The 14,362-nt window shown below is 44.3% G+C and overlaps 1 protein-coding gene across 1 annotated transcript in view; it reads left to right on the forward strand.

The window, feature by feature from the left end:
- Positions 1–1,705: 1,705 nt before the first annotated feature.
- Positions 1,706–14,362, forward strand: part of LOC121287160 (procathepsin L-like) — a 51,678-nt gene continuing 39,021 nt past the window's right edge. The window contains exons 1-2 of the mRNA XM_041204759.1: positions 1,706–1,864; positions 11,859–12,000. Of these exons, the coding sequence (XP_041060693.1) occupies positions 11,869–12,000 (132 nt within the window). The 5' untranslated portion in view covers positions 1,706–1,864; positions 11,859–11,868. The remainder of the gene's footprint in view (positions 1,865–11,858; positions 12,001–14,362) is intronic.

Genomic DNA, 14,362 nt, shown 5'->3' on the forward strand with positions numbered 1-14,362 from the left:
TTGGGGTTCTACAGGGATCAGTCTTGATATAAATTATGAACAGTATTTATTCCAACAATTTGGACTTTGGAATCAAAAACACATAACACCAAACTGAGAGGGATAGTCGATATTGAGGATTGCAGAATGGGAATATAATTGGCAATTTAGTTTCGACATAGATAACTGTTAGGTATTACATTTTGGCAAAAAAATCAAGGAGGTCACATATTACTTGGAGAATAAGAATCTAAATAGGGTGGAGGAACAAAGGGATCTGGGAGTACAATTACACAAATCACTAAAAGTTGTGACGCAGGTCATTAAAGCCATAAAGAAAGCAGGCTGAATACTCAGGTTTGATTCCAGAGGGCTAGAATTGAAAAGTAAAGAAATTATGCTAAACATATCAAACCTTGGTTAGATTGTACACAGAAGTAATGCGCATTGTTCTGGTGTCATATTATGAAAAGGATATGGAGGCACTGGGGAGAGTGCAAAAATATTTACAAGGATAGTACCAGAACTGCAAGGCTATACCTATCAGGAAAGGGTGAACAGGCTGGGTCTCTGTTTCCCTGGGAAAGAGAAGGCTAAGGAGTGGTTTAATAAAGGTCTCTCAAATTATGAAATGTTGATAGAGGAGACACAGAAAGAAGGCTTTCCCTTGTGGGGAAGAGCAAAACTAGAGACCATGTTCTCGGTTCTCTGCCTAATGGCAGGCCTGACCTACAACATCACAACAACAACCACAGACTGGGCAAGGAGGCAGGTCCCAAATCCACCCCAGCCAGAATGAGGATCAAACTCTCTGCTATTTGCTCTAACCTGATTCCCCTCACCCACCTCCCCAAAGGAGTCACACTTTTACATGGATGCATATTATTGTCTGGAGCTATGAATAGCAAAGACTTCAATTTCTTTCCATCACATGGTTGATCAGGAATCACACTCACCACCTCCACTGGCATATGTTGGATTTACAAGTTGAAAAAAAAATCAACCTGTGTGGCCACATTATGAACACACCATCCTCAGCCATCAAGTCCTGGAGTGGGAGTTGAAGCTGAAGCTCCTGGTTCAGAAGTAGGGATGTTGCCCACTGAGGCACAAGATCTCTTTCAACAGAAGATAGTCACCAAGAAATCAAATAGGGAATTCGGATGAAACTTCTTTACTAGAGAGTGATGAGAAGGCGGAACTCGCTACCACATGGAATGGGTAAAGTGAGTCATGTAGATGTATTTAAGGGAAGGCTAGGCAAGCATCTGAAGGAGAAAGTTATTGAGGGCTAGATGAGGAAAAATGGGAGGAGGCTCGAGTGCAATGCAAACCCCAGCATGAACTGGTTGGGCCGAATGACCCGTTTCTGTGCCGTGTATCCTACGTGATGTTCTCTACGAAGTAGTCAAGCGAACCACAGATTTTGTAGATCTGTCATGCTCAGTAGGCACAGTGCAGCTTGCTAGTAAGTGATCAGGAACCCATCCACCAGCTCCACGTTAAATATTTGTTCCCTCTTTGCCACACGAACTCCGGGACAACTGAGAGCAGCATAAACATTCCCCATGTTTTTTTTCCCCTATAGGTTTGTGAGGTTGCAGTTAACCCTATCGAGCACCGTATTCCTTCCTGCTCTGTGCGGATTCTATGCAGGGTGCACACCAGATGTTCTTTTACATACACATTTTACCAGTTTATACATCCACTACGGGATACCATCATAGGGTGACGTTCGGGTCTGGAATGTCCCAGTCACATGAGATCGACTAGAGGAAGTTGTTTTCTTTAGCCCTGTCACGGTATAGGTCTAGTCCGGACGCTTTTCTGTAAGGTCGACACTGAAGTCAAGGGGAACGCGCGAACTGCAGGAGGCGGCGGCAAGGTAGGTCTAACTATCCATAGCCTGGCATTTGTGTGAGATTCTGAACGCGGAGGAGAGACAACAGACTGACTGACTGAATGCTGTTCCAAGCATATTCCAACTTCCTGCTTTAACAGCTCAACACAACCAGGAGTTTGCTCTTTGTGCAATCTGATTCCTCGGTTTAGTTAGATTTTCCTGTAAACGGGTTCTGCAGTTTTTGAATCTAAAAGAAAATAAATGATTACATCGTCGGGGAATCAAACCGATTAAAATATATATTTTTAAAAATCTCACCATGGCACTTTGAGAATTTGAATTCTGTATTTTGATATAAAAATCTGGAACTAATAACTTGGTACCAGTACAAGTGACCATGAGATGTTGGGTTGTGGTAAGAATCTAATTGGTTCATTGATGTCATTTAATGAACTCCATTCTCCATATCTGGTCTGGCCAATAAAAGATAGGGACTTGCATTTATATAGCGCTTTTCACAACTACCATATGTTTCAAAGAGCTTTACAGCTAATGAAGTACTTTTGAAGTATAGTCACTGTTATACATCTTTGGCAATCTCTTCTTTGCCTCCACCTATCACTGGCCCTCTATCCAGCTCTACCTGTCCCACCCCCCTCAAGCAGCTTATATTTCACCTCATTTCTATTTTTCTTTAGTTCTGATGAAGAGTCATATGGACTCAAAACGTTAACTGTCTTCCTCTCCACAGATGCTGTCAGACCTGCTGAGTTTTTCCAGCTATTTTTGTTTTTGTTTCACTGTTATATTGTAGTGTTGCGACCAGGTGAGGATAGGTGTCAAGACTTTCCCTTTTTCCCCACTCCTTGATTGATCATGACAATTTTTTAAAATAAGGATGAAGGTGCTAATTCAGTGTATGTACTCAACTGTTTACATGCTGATTGCAAAGAACTCAGGTGGACAGGCTTTCTTGAGTTTAAACACAAAAGTGGTTAATTTCTTATTGTGCTCAAACCCACTCAGGGAAAGATATCAAAAAATTTAAAAGATAAACTCAAGTCCCAAGTCCTGCAATTTACACATACACGAGCATGCAAAACAGAACAAGTTACAGGGTGGAGGAGATGGAATTAATGAGCGTTACAGTCCGTAAGAAAGAAGGAAATATATGTTCCGATATTCCTTTGCTGGTCTTGAAATTACAGCCAATGTAATTTCTGGAAGCAATTTCTTTTAAACTGTAATCTGTCTTTTTCCAAAGTGGATGCTATGGTACCTGAAGTTTCTTTCGATCACAATTCTCTATCTCTGTGGTGGATTCCAAAAATGCAACAGAGATAGGGTTCTGAACTTGAGAACATCAAGGAGAGAGATGGTGTTACTGGTCCATTCTGCACACTGCTTCTGGCCTGTAACAGTAAACAATAGATAAGCTTATAATCATAGCTTTTCACATGTGGGGTTTTGATCATGTGACACCTGTTATTGGCACACAATGGGGGATGATCTCCCATTGTCAAAGTTATCAAGATGCCATTGAAACAGATAGAGGTCCTTATCACCCTGCTTGCATATTAAGTTTCGTTAGTCCTTCATTGTTCCCGGTAGTTTCTGGAATCAGAAAGTCTAGTGACACATTGTCCTTGAGTTTTATAGACAATTTAAACAATGGTAGGTGTGAAGCTCATCAGGGGAACAGGCGATTGCCATGTCTCCTGGCAAACCCACGTTCAGGGATGTCTAGATTTGGCCAATTTGTAGGTCAAGTGACCTCTGCAATCATTTTAAAGTCAGTGTCTTTGTTTGGCAAAAGCCATTTTAAAGAAGTTCAATATATACCTGACCAGCCAATGAAATTAAAGATTAATATTCCACATTGCACACGACACATCATCATGACAGTATTAACTGCGGCCACCAATTTGTGCATAAAAAACTCCCAGAAATGGCAATGTAATAATGACAGGATATGTTTTAGTAATGTTGTTTGATGGATAAATATATCAGCCAGGACACCAGGGATAACTCCTCTGCTCTTCTTCAAAAGAGCCATGGGATCATTTACATCCATCTGAGAGGGGCTTGGTTTAATGTCTCTTTTGAAAAAGGACACCTCCGACAGTGCAGCACTTCCCCAGTTTTGCACTGCTTAGCCTTGATTTTTTGTGACTCAGTTCCACATAAGGACTGGGAGTTTTGGCAGGAGGCTCCTGAGACCTGTGATTTCTCTCCTGAACCTCAAGCACCTGGGGTAGCAATGCATTAAATTTCTCACAGCAGTGCCCCTCATCCTACTCCACAGCATCAGTAACTCCTGCTCAGGAACCATGGCTGCAGAGCTGTGGTCAGCTGGTGAACAGTCAGGAGGGTGTCATGAGTGTGGGATTAGAGGCAGGAAATGGCTCAGGAATCAGGGTGGTGTCAGCAATGAGTGGGGGAAACCAGGGAGACTTGGGAATGGGGACTTAGGGAGAGAAATGGAGAGTGGGGAATGGCTGCTCAGGAGGATGGGGGATGCGCAAGTGATGGGGATGGGGGGGGTGCGTCAGGGTATTGGGGCATAAGCAGGGCAAGATGGGAACGAACAATGGGGTTGTAGTGTGGATGTAGGCACTGGTATTTTCCACAGAGCTGTGAGAGGAAGCAGTAGCATGATAGTGAAGGGGAGCAGCGCTCTCTTTTATTCATTCATCATTGGCAAGGTCAGCGTTTATTGTCCATCCCTAATTGCCTTGAGAAGGTGAAGCTGAGCTGTCTTCTTGAACTGCTGCAATCCATACAGTGTAGGTACACTACAGTAGTTTTTTTTGTAGTGACTTGATACAACAAAGTGGCTTGCTGAACCATTTCAGAGGGCAGTTAAGAGTCATTGCTGTGGTCTGGAGTCACATGTAGGCCAGAACGAGTAAGGACAGTAGATTTCTGTCAGGAGAAACCTGGGGATCTTACTGTGAAAGAGGACTAAATAATGAAAGACTTTTTACTGGTGGGTGAATGGGGCATAGGAAGTTCAGAGACTGAGGATTCTGGGAACTGGAAGAACCAAGAGGAGAGAAGGAAGCTTTTTGAACTGATGGCTATTCTACCAGGGGTTCCTTCACCACATTTGGCAATTGAGGTACAGATTAAAAAATCATTTAAAAGGGTAGGGTTACATAGTTGAAAGGGTGGAATATGAAAGAATGTGGAGATAGAAACAGCAGCGGGGGCTGAATGGCCACCTCCTATGCCAACATTTTTATACCTTCATGGAAACTCTCCTTCATTGAGTCTGAGACCAGTGAATGGTTTGGAAATGTTGGTGTTGAGCAGAATTTAGCACGATGAGGCTTTGTGAGAAGTTCCCCAACACTGAGCCTTTCGTGGGATTTGTCAGGTTGGAGCAGATTGGTCTCCAGTGGCTGGTTTTGATGTGTGAAGTCCAAGCACAGAGCAGCTCTGGAGATTATTAGCTATGAGAAGAGGTTGGAGAAACTCTGATTGTTCTCACTAGAGCGACGGAGATTGAGGGGCGACTTGATAGAAGTTTACAAAATTATGAGGCTTCTAGTTTGGAGACATCACATTCACACAGAAAGCAAAATCCAAGGAGATTCTGAGGGATAGAGATTGACTCTGTTAAATGGCATCATCAGGGCTCCCTGACTGCAGCTTGTTTGTGCAGGAGGATTAGGGCTATGGTTTCAGTTGAGTATCAGGATGTTATAAGATTACTATTAGTTACAAGTAAGAGTCAAACATTATTTCTATTCCTACCAGTTACATATAGACTATCAGTGAGTTATTGTCATGGTCATGAGGGGAATCTCCTCCCTCCATCCCCTCGATTACTATTAATTATCAATGCAATTTCAGTGAGTCACCATTCAAGAACAAAGAACAAAGAAAAGTACAGCACAGGAACAGGCCTTTCGGACTTTCAAGCCTGTGCCGATCATATTGCCCGTCAATTAAAACATTTTGCACTTCCGGGGTCCATATCCCTCTATTCCTATCCTATTCATGTATTTGTCAAGCTGCCTCTTAAACCCCATTATCGTACCTGCTTCCACCACCTCCTCTGGCAGCGAATTCCAGACACTCACTACCCTCTGCGTAAAAAACTTGCCCCACACATCAGCGTCATAGTTTTCTCCTCTCACCTTAAATCTATGTCCCCTAGTAATTGACTCTTCCACCCTGGGAAAAAGCTTCTGACTATCTACTCTGTCCATGCCACTCATAATTTTGTAAACTTCTATCAAGTCGCCCCTCAATCTCCGTCGCTCTAGTGAGAACAATCAGAGTTTCTCCAACCTCTTCTCATAGCTAATAATCTCCAGACCAGGCAGCATCCTGGTAAACCTCCTCTGCACCCTCTCCAATGCCTCCATATCCTTCTGGTAATGTGGTGACCAGAATTGCACACAATATTCAAAGTGTGGCCTAACCAGGTTCTATACAGCTGCAGCATGACTTCCCAGCTTTTATACTCAATATCCCTGCCAATGAAGGCAAGTATGCCATATGCCTTCCTGACTACCTTATCCACCTGCGTTGCCACTTTCAGTGACCTGTGGACCTGTACACCCAGATCCCTCTGTCCGTCGTAACACTTAAGGGTTCTGCCATTTACTGTGTAATTCCTGCCTGTATTAGACCTTTCAAAATGCATTACCTTGCATTTGTTCGGATTAAACTCCATCTGCCATTTCTCTGCCCAGGTCTCCAATCGATCTATATCCCATTATATCCTTTGACAATCCTCTTCACTATCTGCAACTGCTTCAATCTTGGTGTCATCTGCAAACTTGCTAATTAGCCCAGTTACATTTTCCTCCAAATCATTTATGTATACCACAAACAGCAAAGGTCCCAGCACTGATCCCTGTGGAACGCCACTAGTCACAGGTCTCCATTCAGAAAAGCACCCTTCCACTGCTACCCTCTGTCTTCTATGACCAAGCCAATTCTGTATCCATCCTGCCGGCTCACCTCTGATCCTGTGCGACTTTACCTTCTGTACCAGTCTGCCATGAGGGACCTTGTCAAAAGCCTTACTGAAATCCATGTATATAACATCCACTGCCCTTTCATCTTTGTCACTTCCTCGAAAAACTCGATCAGGTTAGTGAGACATGACCTCCCCTTCACAAAACCATGCTGCCTCTCACTAAAATGCCCATTTGCTTCCAAATGGTAGTAAATCCTGTCACGAAGAATCTTCTCCAATAATTTCCCTACCACTGACGTAAGGCTCACTGACCTGTAGTTATTTCCTACCACTGAAGTAAGGCTCACTTTGTTATGGCAGAATCAAATTTCCTTCCATCCGATTATTTTTCTCTGTGAATCTCCCCCCCACCTTTGAATTTCCCTCCTTGATTACCCTTGTTACCCTCTCCTGTTTAGCTCCCTCCCCAGTTGTTCCCCTCCCATGGTTTCAACCATCACCCCAATTTCAATACATATTGGGTAAGAATAGAAACACAAACTGCAGAGGGAGACCCACCTCCTGCTCCATCAACTCTATTCCCATTAAACTGCTGACTATCACTTCCCCCCGGTCCCCATGTTAGCTGACATTGTTAGCAGTTCTCTCTTCTAACTGTTGTCTCTCTCTCCTTAAAACCTGTTGTTATCACCCCTCCATTCAAAAGAAACTCTCTCCACCGTCCTTGCAAACTACCGTCCCATCTCCAACCTCCCCTTCCTCTCCCTCAATGAGTTGTCGCCTCCCAGACCTGTGCCCATCTTTCCTGGAACTCTTTATTTGAATCCATCCAATCAGGTTTCCTGCCATTGTATTGAAATGGCATTTATCAAAGTTGCAAATGACTTCCAATATGTGACAAATGTCAACTTTCACTCTTTGTCCTTCTCAACCTGTCTGCAGCAGAGAGGCAGGGCTTATTTATGTTTATGGGAATGGGGGAGAGGAAGTTATTATTATTGTTGATAACATTTAATTGATCATTAATAATGTGGTCTCCGATTAGAAATGTTTTTATTTTAATATATTTCACAGGGAATGGTTTAGTTCGCAGACCCCACTTTCAAAACCACTAAGATACTCAACTAAAGCAAATTGAATAACATTTGGGTTGTGTTGTGATCCAATAGCATGTGATTAAGTATCACATGAGTGGTATCACATGATCAAATGCCATGTGATCAAACACCACATGATCAACCCTTCAGGAAGATCTAAAACTAGAGTTGGCAATCCTAGCGAGCAACCCTCAGTTAAGGGCAGTTATGACAATAAATGTCCTCATGTCATAAATTAATTTTAAATAAATGAGTTAAAAGTCCAGTGTTGGCTAAAGGAAGCTGCAATTTCTCAATGTTTGACCTTTGACTTTTTGAATCAAATCCAAAAAGGTACAAAGTATATTTATTATTAAAAACTAATGAACTTTAAACCTTTAAGTATTTAAAAATAAAGGAAAGGATCTGAACAGGAAACTTTATGTTTGTAAAGGGGATCAAACTAGTAGCTATGCTATTTGTGAATGAAAATGAGTTACAAGAACAATTACGTTATTTCCACAAAAAATAAAATGGAAATCGTATTTCTTATGAAAAATAAATAAATAAGACTAAAATTCAAGATGAGACAAAACAATTTGCTTTTGACCCGGCAGGAACTGATCCAAACATTTGGAATCGAGGTCGCAAATGAAAATCTTAAAGTTGTTTCATATTTCAGTGTCAGCTTCGGGAGAGAAACCCTTCAGCTTTCTGGCAACTGCTGTTCCCTTTACATTTTTACTTGCACCATTCCCCACAAGGCACAGAGTTGGCACATCCATTGGAAGCTTGTAAAATCTATGAGACAAGGGGCTTCTGCCAGGCCTGGATGAGGTGAACCTGGGACTCGGTGCTGCCAACTGTAGGTGACCAAGAGACAATGTTGAATTTACCAATGCCTTTGGATGGCACTGGGCCCATGTTTAGTATTTCTCATGACCGGATGGGGTGTTTGAGAATTAAACAAGCATGATGGCGTAGTTTGAGACATAAACTTTGACAAAAATAAGTCCTGAAAAGTTTAGTTTAAGAAAATGGAAAAAGGACTAAATTTTGAAACCTATGTTTTGAAACATGAGACTAAAATACTTTGGAGGAAGAAACCAGAGCAAAAGAGAACTAACATCCAAAGGTGAAACACGAGATCTAGAGGCTAAAGTAACTTTGTGGTGCTGACGGAAGAGAAACTTGAGTTACTTCCTTTCTAATCTCCAAGGAAATCAAAGTTACTTCAACTCAGCTGAGCCAGTTGCTTGTGCTAAATACATTTCTTCCTTTCAAGGGCTATAATTTTTGGAGCAGATTGCTCACTGCACACATTTTTGTGAAGACTTTACTCCTTTAACTATGGAGGGACAACAGGCTGGAAACTATCAAATCTTGAGATAGTTTAGCAACAAATTTATCAAATACACTATAGCATGCAGGGCATTTCGCTGGAGTGGAGGAGGAATTCAAACAATTACATAGGATCAGAGAATGATACACTTCCCAATGAGTCTATTTAGCTCATTGTTCCCCAGCTAAAAGAGTTATCCATTTAGTCTCACTCTGCTCTTTCCCCATAGCCCAGCACTTTTTTCCTTTTATTTGATTCCCTTTTGAAAGTTACTATTGAATCTACCTACACCGCCTTTTCAAGCAATGCATTCCAGATCATGGCAACTCGTTGTGTGAAAAAATGTTTCTGCATGCCGCTTCTCATTCTTTTGCCAATGACCTTGACTCTGTGCCCTCTTGTTACCACTGAAAATAGCTTCTCCTTATTTACTCTATCAAAATTCCTCAAGATTTTGAACGGCTCTATTAAATCTCCCCTTAACCTTCTCTACTCTAAGGAGAACTTAGATTTGAACCTGTGAGGTGAGTTTAAAAAGACAATCTCGTTGCCTGGCTTTTTGCATTTGTTGAATGCGAATGATGTTGAACATCAGTATTGGGCCAGATCTTGCTGGACCTGGATATCTAATGGTGTATACCGTTGGATTTATTCACCAATAAACCAATCCACTGAGACAGCTCTTTTTAAGCCTCCTGGACAACACAGTTCCAAATGAGGCAAAGCAGCAAATAATGATTAAAAGTGTAAATAGAACTGAGTTTATGGGCTTTAGTTGACTGAGTCACTTGATTTATTTTAGTGGTGCCCGGTTCTTAGGTGACTCCCTACTGATATTTGTCCTGATGGCATTGGCCTCATGCCCAATGTTGCCCACTGAGGCCAGACGAAAAGCAGAGGCAATAGAAATCTCTGACTGCTCCTTGATTAGGTGTTGCTAGCAACATGTGTGCAGTAAAATGTGATTGACAGGCCCCTTCTAGGAACACAGGAAATATGAGCAGGAGTATGCTATTTGGTCCATCGAGCCTACTCTGCCATTCAAACAGATCATGGCTGATCATCTACCTCTACACTAATTTTCCCCACTATCCCCATATCCCTTGATGTAATTAGTACCCAGAAGTCTATCGATCTCTGTCTTGAACATGCTCAATGATTGAACTTTTACAACCGACTGGGGTAGAGAATTCCAAAGATTCACCACCCTCTGAGTGAAGAAATTCCTCCTCATCTCAGCCTTAAGTGGCTTGCCTCTGTGTTCCCTGGATCTAGACTCACCAGCCAGGGGAAACATCTATCCACACCTACCCTGTCATACCCTGTAAGAATTTTGTGAGTTTCAATGAGACCTCTCATTCTTCCAAACTCTAGAGAATCCTGGCCCAGTTTCCTCAATCTCTCCTCAATTGACAATCCTGCCATCCCAGGGATTATTCTGTTGCACTCCCTCTATGGCAAGTACATCCTTCCTTAGATAAGGAAGCCAAAACTGTACACAATACTCCAGGTGCAGTCTCACCAAGGCTCTATATAACTGCATCAAGACATCTTTTCTCCTGTACTCAAATCCCCAGTGATGAAGGCCAATATACCATTTGCCTTCCTAATTGCTTGCTGCACCTGCATGCTAGCTTTTAGTGGCTCATGAACAAGGGCAACCAAGGTCCCTTTGGGCACCAGCATTTCCCAACCTCTCACCATCTAAAAAATACTCTGCCTTTCTGTTTTTTCTACCAAAGTGCATCACTTCCACTTATTCACATTATATTCCATCTGTCATGTTCTCGTCCATTCACTTAGCCTGTCCAAAGCACACTCTCAGTCCCACCCAGGACAGGGTAGGGGAAATTGGATAAATCTGTCAGGGATTTCCAATGGGTGGCAATGGGACACCAGATGGTGACTGGACCATGAACCCGAGTGCACATAACAGCAACTGTTTTCAAAACATAAAAAAATAGAAGCAGGAACAGACCACATAGCCCCTCGAACCTGCTTGCAATTCAAAGTGATCATGGCTGATCTTCTGCCTCAACTCCACTTTTCACACCAGCTCCCCATATCCCTTGATTCCCTGCATGACCAAAAATGTGTCTATCCAGCCTTGAATATGCTCAATGATGGAACGTCCACAACCCTCTGTGGTAGAGAATTCCAAAGATCACAATCCTCTGGCTGAAGAAATTCCTCCTCAACTTGGTCCTAAATGATTGGCCCTTTATCCTGAGATTGTGCCCCTGAGTTCTAAATACCCCAGCTGCGGGAAACAACCTCTCAGTTTCTACCATTTCAAGTCCTTTCAGAATCTTGGATATTTCAAAGAGGTGGCTCTCATTCTTCCAAACTCAAGAGAGTATCAGCCCAATGTACTCAATCTCTCATTGTAGGACATTTCTCTCAGTCAGAAACCAATCCAGTAAAGCTTCACTGTGCTACCTCCAATGCAAAATCAAAACTGTGCACAGTATTCTAGATGAGGTCTCACCACAGCCCTGTACAATTGAATTCCTTCTTCTTGTACTCCAATCCCCTTGCAAAAAAGCCTTCCTTACTGATTGCTAACCACACAGTAATGGCCTGTGAGAGATCAGCAGCTCCTCAGCTGGAGTGTAGTTCATGAAATGAGGAAACTTGTAACAAACAAAAGAAGATAGCTCTGATGTGTTTTTATTTTTTCAGATCAGCCGTCATGAAGGTCCTCCTGTTTCTGGGGACTTTCCAGATCATGGTTCTGGCTGTCACTGCCTCACCGTTAGTTGACCCACTGCTGACTGAAGGCTGGAGGAATTGGAAGGCGCTTCACCAGAAGCAGTATACAGAGGTGAGGGAACAAAACAGCAAACTGCCTGAGGATGGGTCAGGATACACCAGCTCCGTAGATTATTAATTAATTTAAAAGAGTGATAGAAAGAGCTTGAATTTATATCAGGATTTCCCAAAGTGCTTCAAGACAATGTAGTACCTTTATCCTGTAGTGACCAGGTGACCAACCATCCCTTACCATCCCGGACCTGAGTCCACTATGCTGTGTCCCTGGCTGCATAGTGCCAAGATGCTGTTTGTCCCATAATTTGGACTTTAAATTTTGCACATAGGCACTACCTGCTCCCCTATTTGTGTGCTCGCGCAGCTCTGGCAGCATCAATCCATCCACCCTCACAGCCCTGACAGCATCAATCCCCCCACCCTCACAGCCCTGACAGCATCAATCCCCCCACCCTCACAGCCCTGACAGCATCAATCCCCCCATCCTCACAGCCCTGGCAGCATCAATCCCCCCACCCTCACAGCCCTGGCAGCACCACTGCCCCCACCCTCACAGCCCTGACAGCATCAATCCCCCCACCCTCACAGTCCTGGCAGCACCACTGCCCCCACCCTCACAGCCCTGGCAGCACCACTGCCCCCACCCTCACAGCCCTGACAGCATCAATCCCCCTACCCTCACAGCCCTGACAGCATCAATCCCCCCATCCTCACAGCCCTGACAGCATCAATCCCCCTACCCTCACAGCCCTGACAGCATCAATCCCCCCATCCTCACAGCCCTGACAGCATCAATCCCCCCATCCTCACAGCCCTGACAGCATCAATCCCCCTACCCTCACAGCCCTGACAGCATCAATCCCCCCATCCTCACAGCCCTGACAGCATCAATCCCCCCACCCTCACAGCCCTGACAGCATCAATCCCCCCACCCTCACAGCCCTGGCAGCACCACTGCCCCCACCCTCACAGCCCTGGCAGTACCACTGCCCCCACCCTCACAGCCCTGACAGCATCAATCCCCCCACCCTCACAGCCCCGGCAGCACCACTGCCCCCACCCTCACAGCCTTGGCAGCACCAATGCCCCCACCCTCACAGCTCCGGCAGTACCACTGCCCCCACCCTCACAGCCCCAGCAGTACCACTGTCCCCACCCTCACAGCCCTGGCAGTACCACTGCCCCCACCCTCACAGCCCCAGCAGTACCACTGTCCCCACCCTCACAGCCCTGACAGCATCAATCCCCCCACCCTCACAGCCCTGACAGCATCAATCCCCCCACCCTTACAGCCCTGGCAGCATCAATTCCCCCACCCTCACATCCCTGGCAACATCATTCCCCCCACCCTCACATCCCTGGCAACATCATTCCCCCCACCCTCACAGCTCTGTCACCACCAGCCCCCCTGCCCCTTCCCCCTGGTCTGACAGCACTGGCAGGAACCCCCTAACTTGTACGGACCCCCATGGCAGGCTTTCCTTTAATTTTCTCTGTGAGATTGGTCATCCTGGTAGTAGCTGTAATGTAAGGAAGCATGGCAGACAATTTTCACACAGCAAGATCTCACAAACAATGCTGACTGGATTTTCTGTTCTGAGTGTTGCCTGAGGGACAAATATTAACCAGGAGACTGGGATTAACTCTTCTGCTCTTTGTTTAGTGCCATGGGTCTTTCTGTCCACCTGAGAGGGTAGGCAGTGTCTTGCTTTAATGTCTGATTTGAAAGACAGCATCTCTGACAGTCCACACTCAATCAGTACTGCACAGGATGCCAGGCTGGACTATATGAGCATGCCCTGGAGTGGCGTTTGTACCATGCCCTTCTGACTTAGAGGTGTTAATGAGGTACTGAGCCATGGCTGACAGCTGATTTCTATGTAATAAGAAAATAAAGGACAAAGCATATTGAATGTGGATTGACTAGATTTAACATTATTTATAATATTAAGTTTGGCACTGAATATATAAAACCTATAGCAATCCTTGGCCCTCCTTGAATTGCAGAGTTTTGATGTACAGCAGAAGCCTACAGCAGTCCCAAAGAAGTTCATCCATTAGAACAGCGTTCAAAGTTTGACAAGCTTCTGGAATTGCACTGGTGTCCTCCACCCCCACTCCACCCTACCACAGCCCAGAGGTTGCTCCCCTGGTTAATGCACAGAGAACACGAGAGGTTGAGAGACATGCTCCACAGATTATCTTGGGTTGAAGTGTGTCTGGAAATCACTACACCATCATGTTACAGGACAGACTGTTGGTATGGTAACAGGTCAGGACAGACTCTGCCCATTTTGGGATGGTGGCATAGTGGTAATGCCACTGCATTAGTAATCCAAAGGCCCAGGCTAATGCTCTGTGGATATGGGTTGAAATCCCACCATGGCAGCTGGTGGAATTTGAAATCAATTAATAAA

This window comes from Carcharodon carcharias, chromosome 14 (assembly GCF_017639515.1).
Source record: "Carcharodon carcharias isolate sCarCar2 chromosome 14, sCarCar2.pri, whole genome shotgun sequence".
Classification (NCBI taxonomy): Eukaryota; Metazoa; Chordata; class Chondrichthyes; order Lamniformes; family Lamnidae; genus Carcharodon; species Carcharodon carcharias.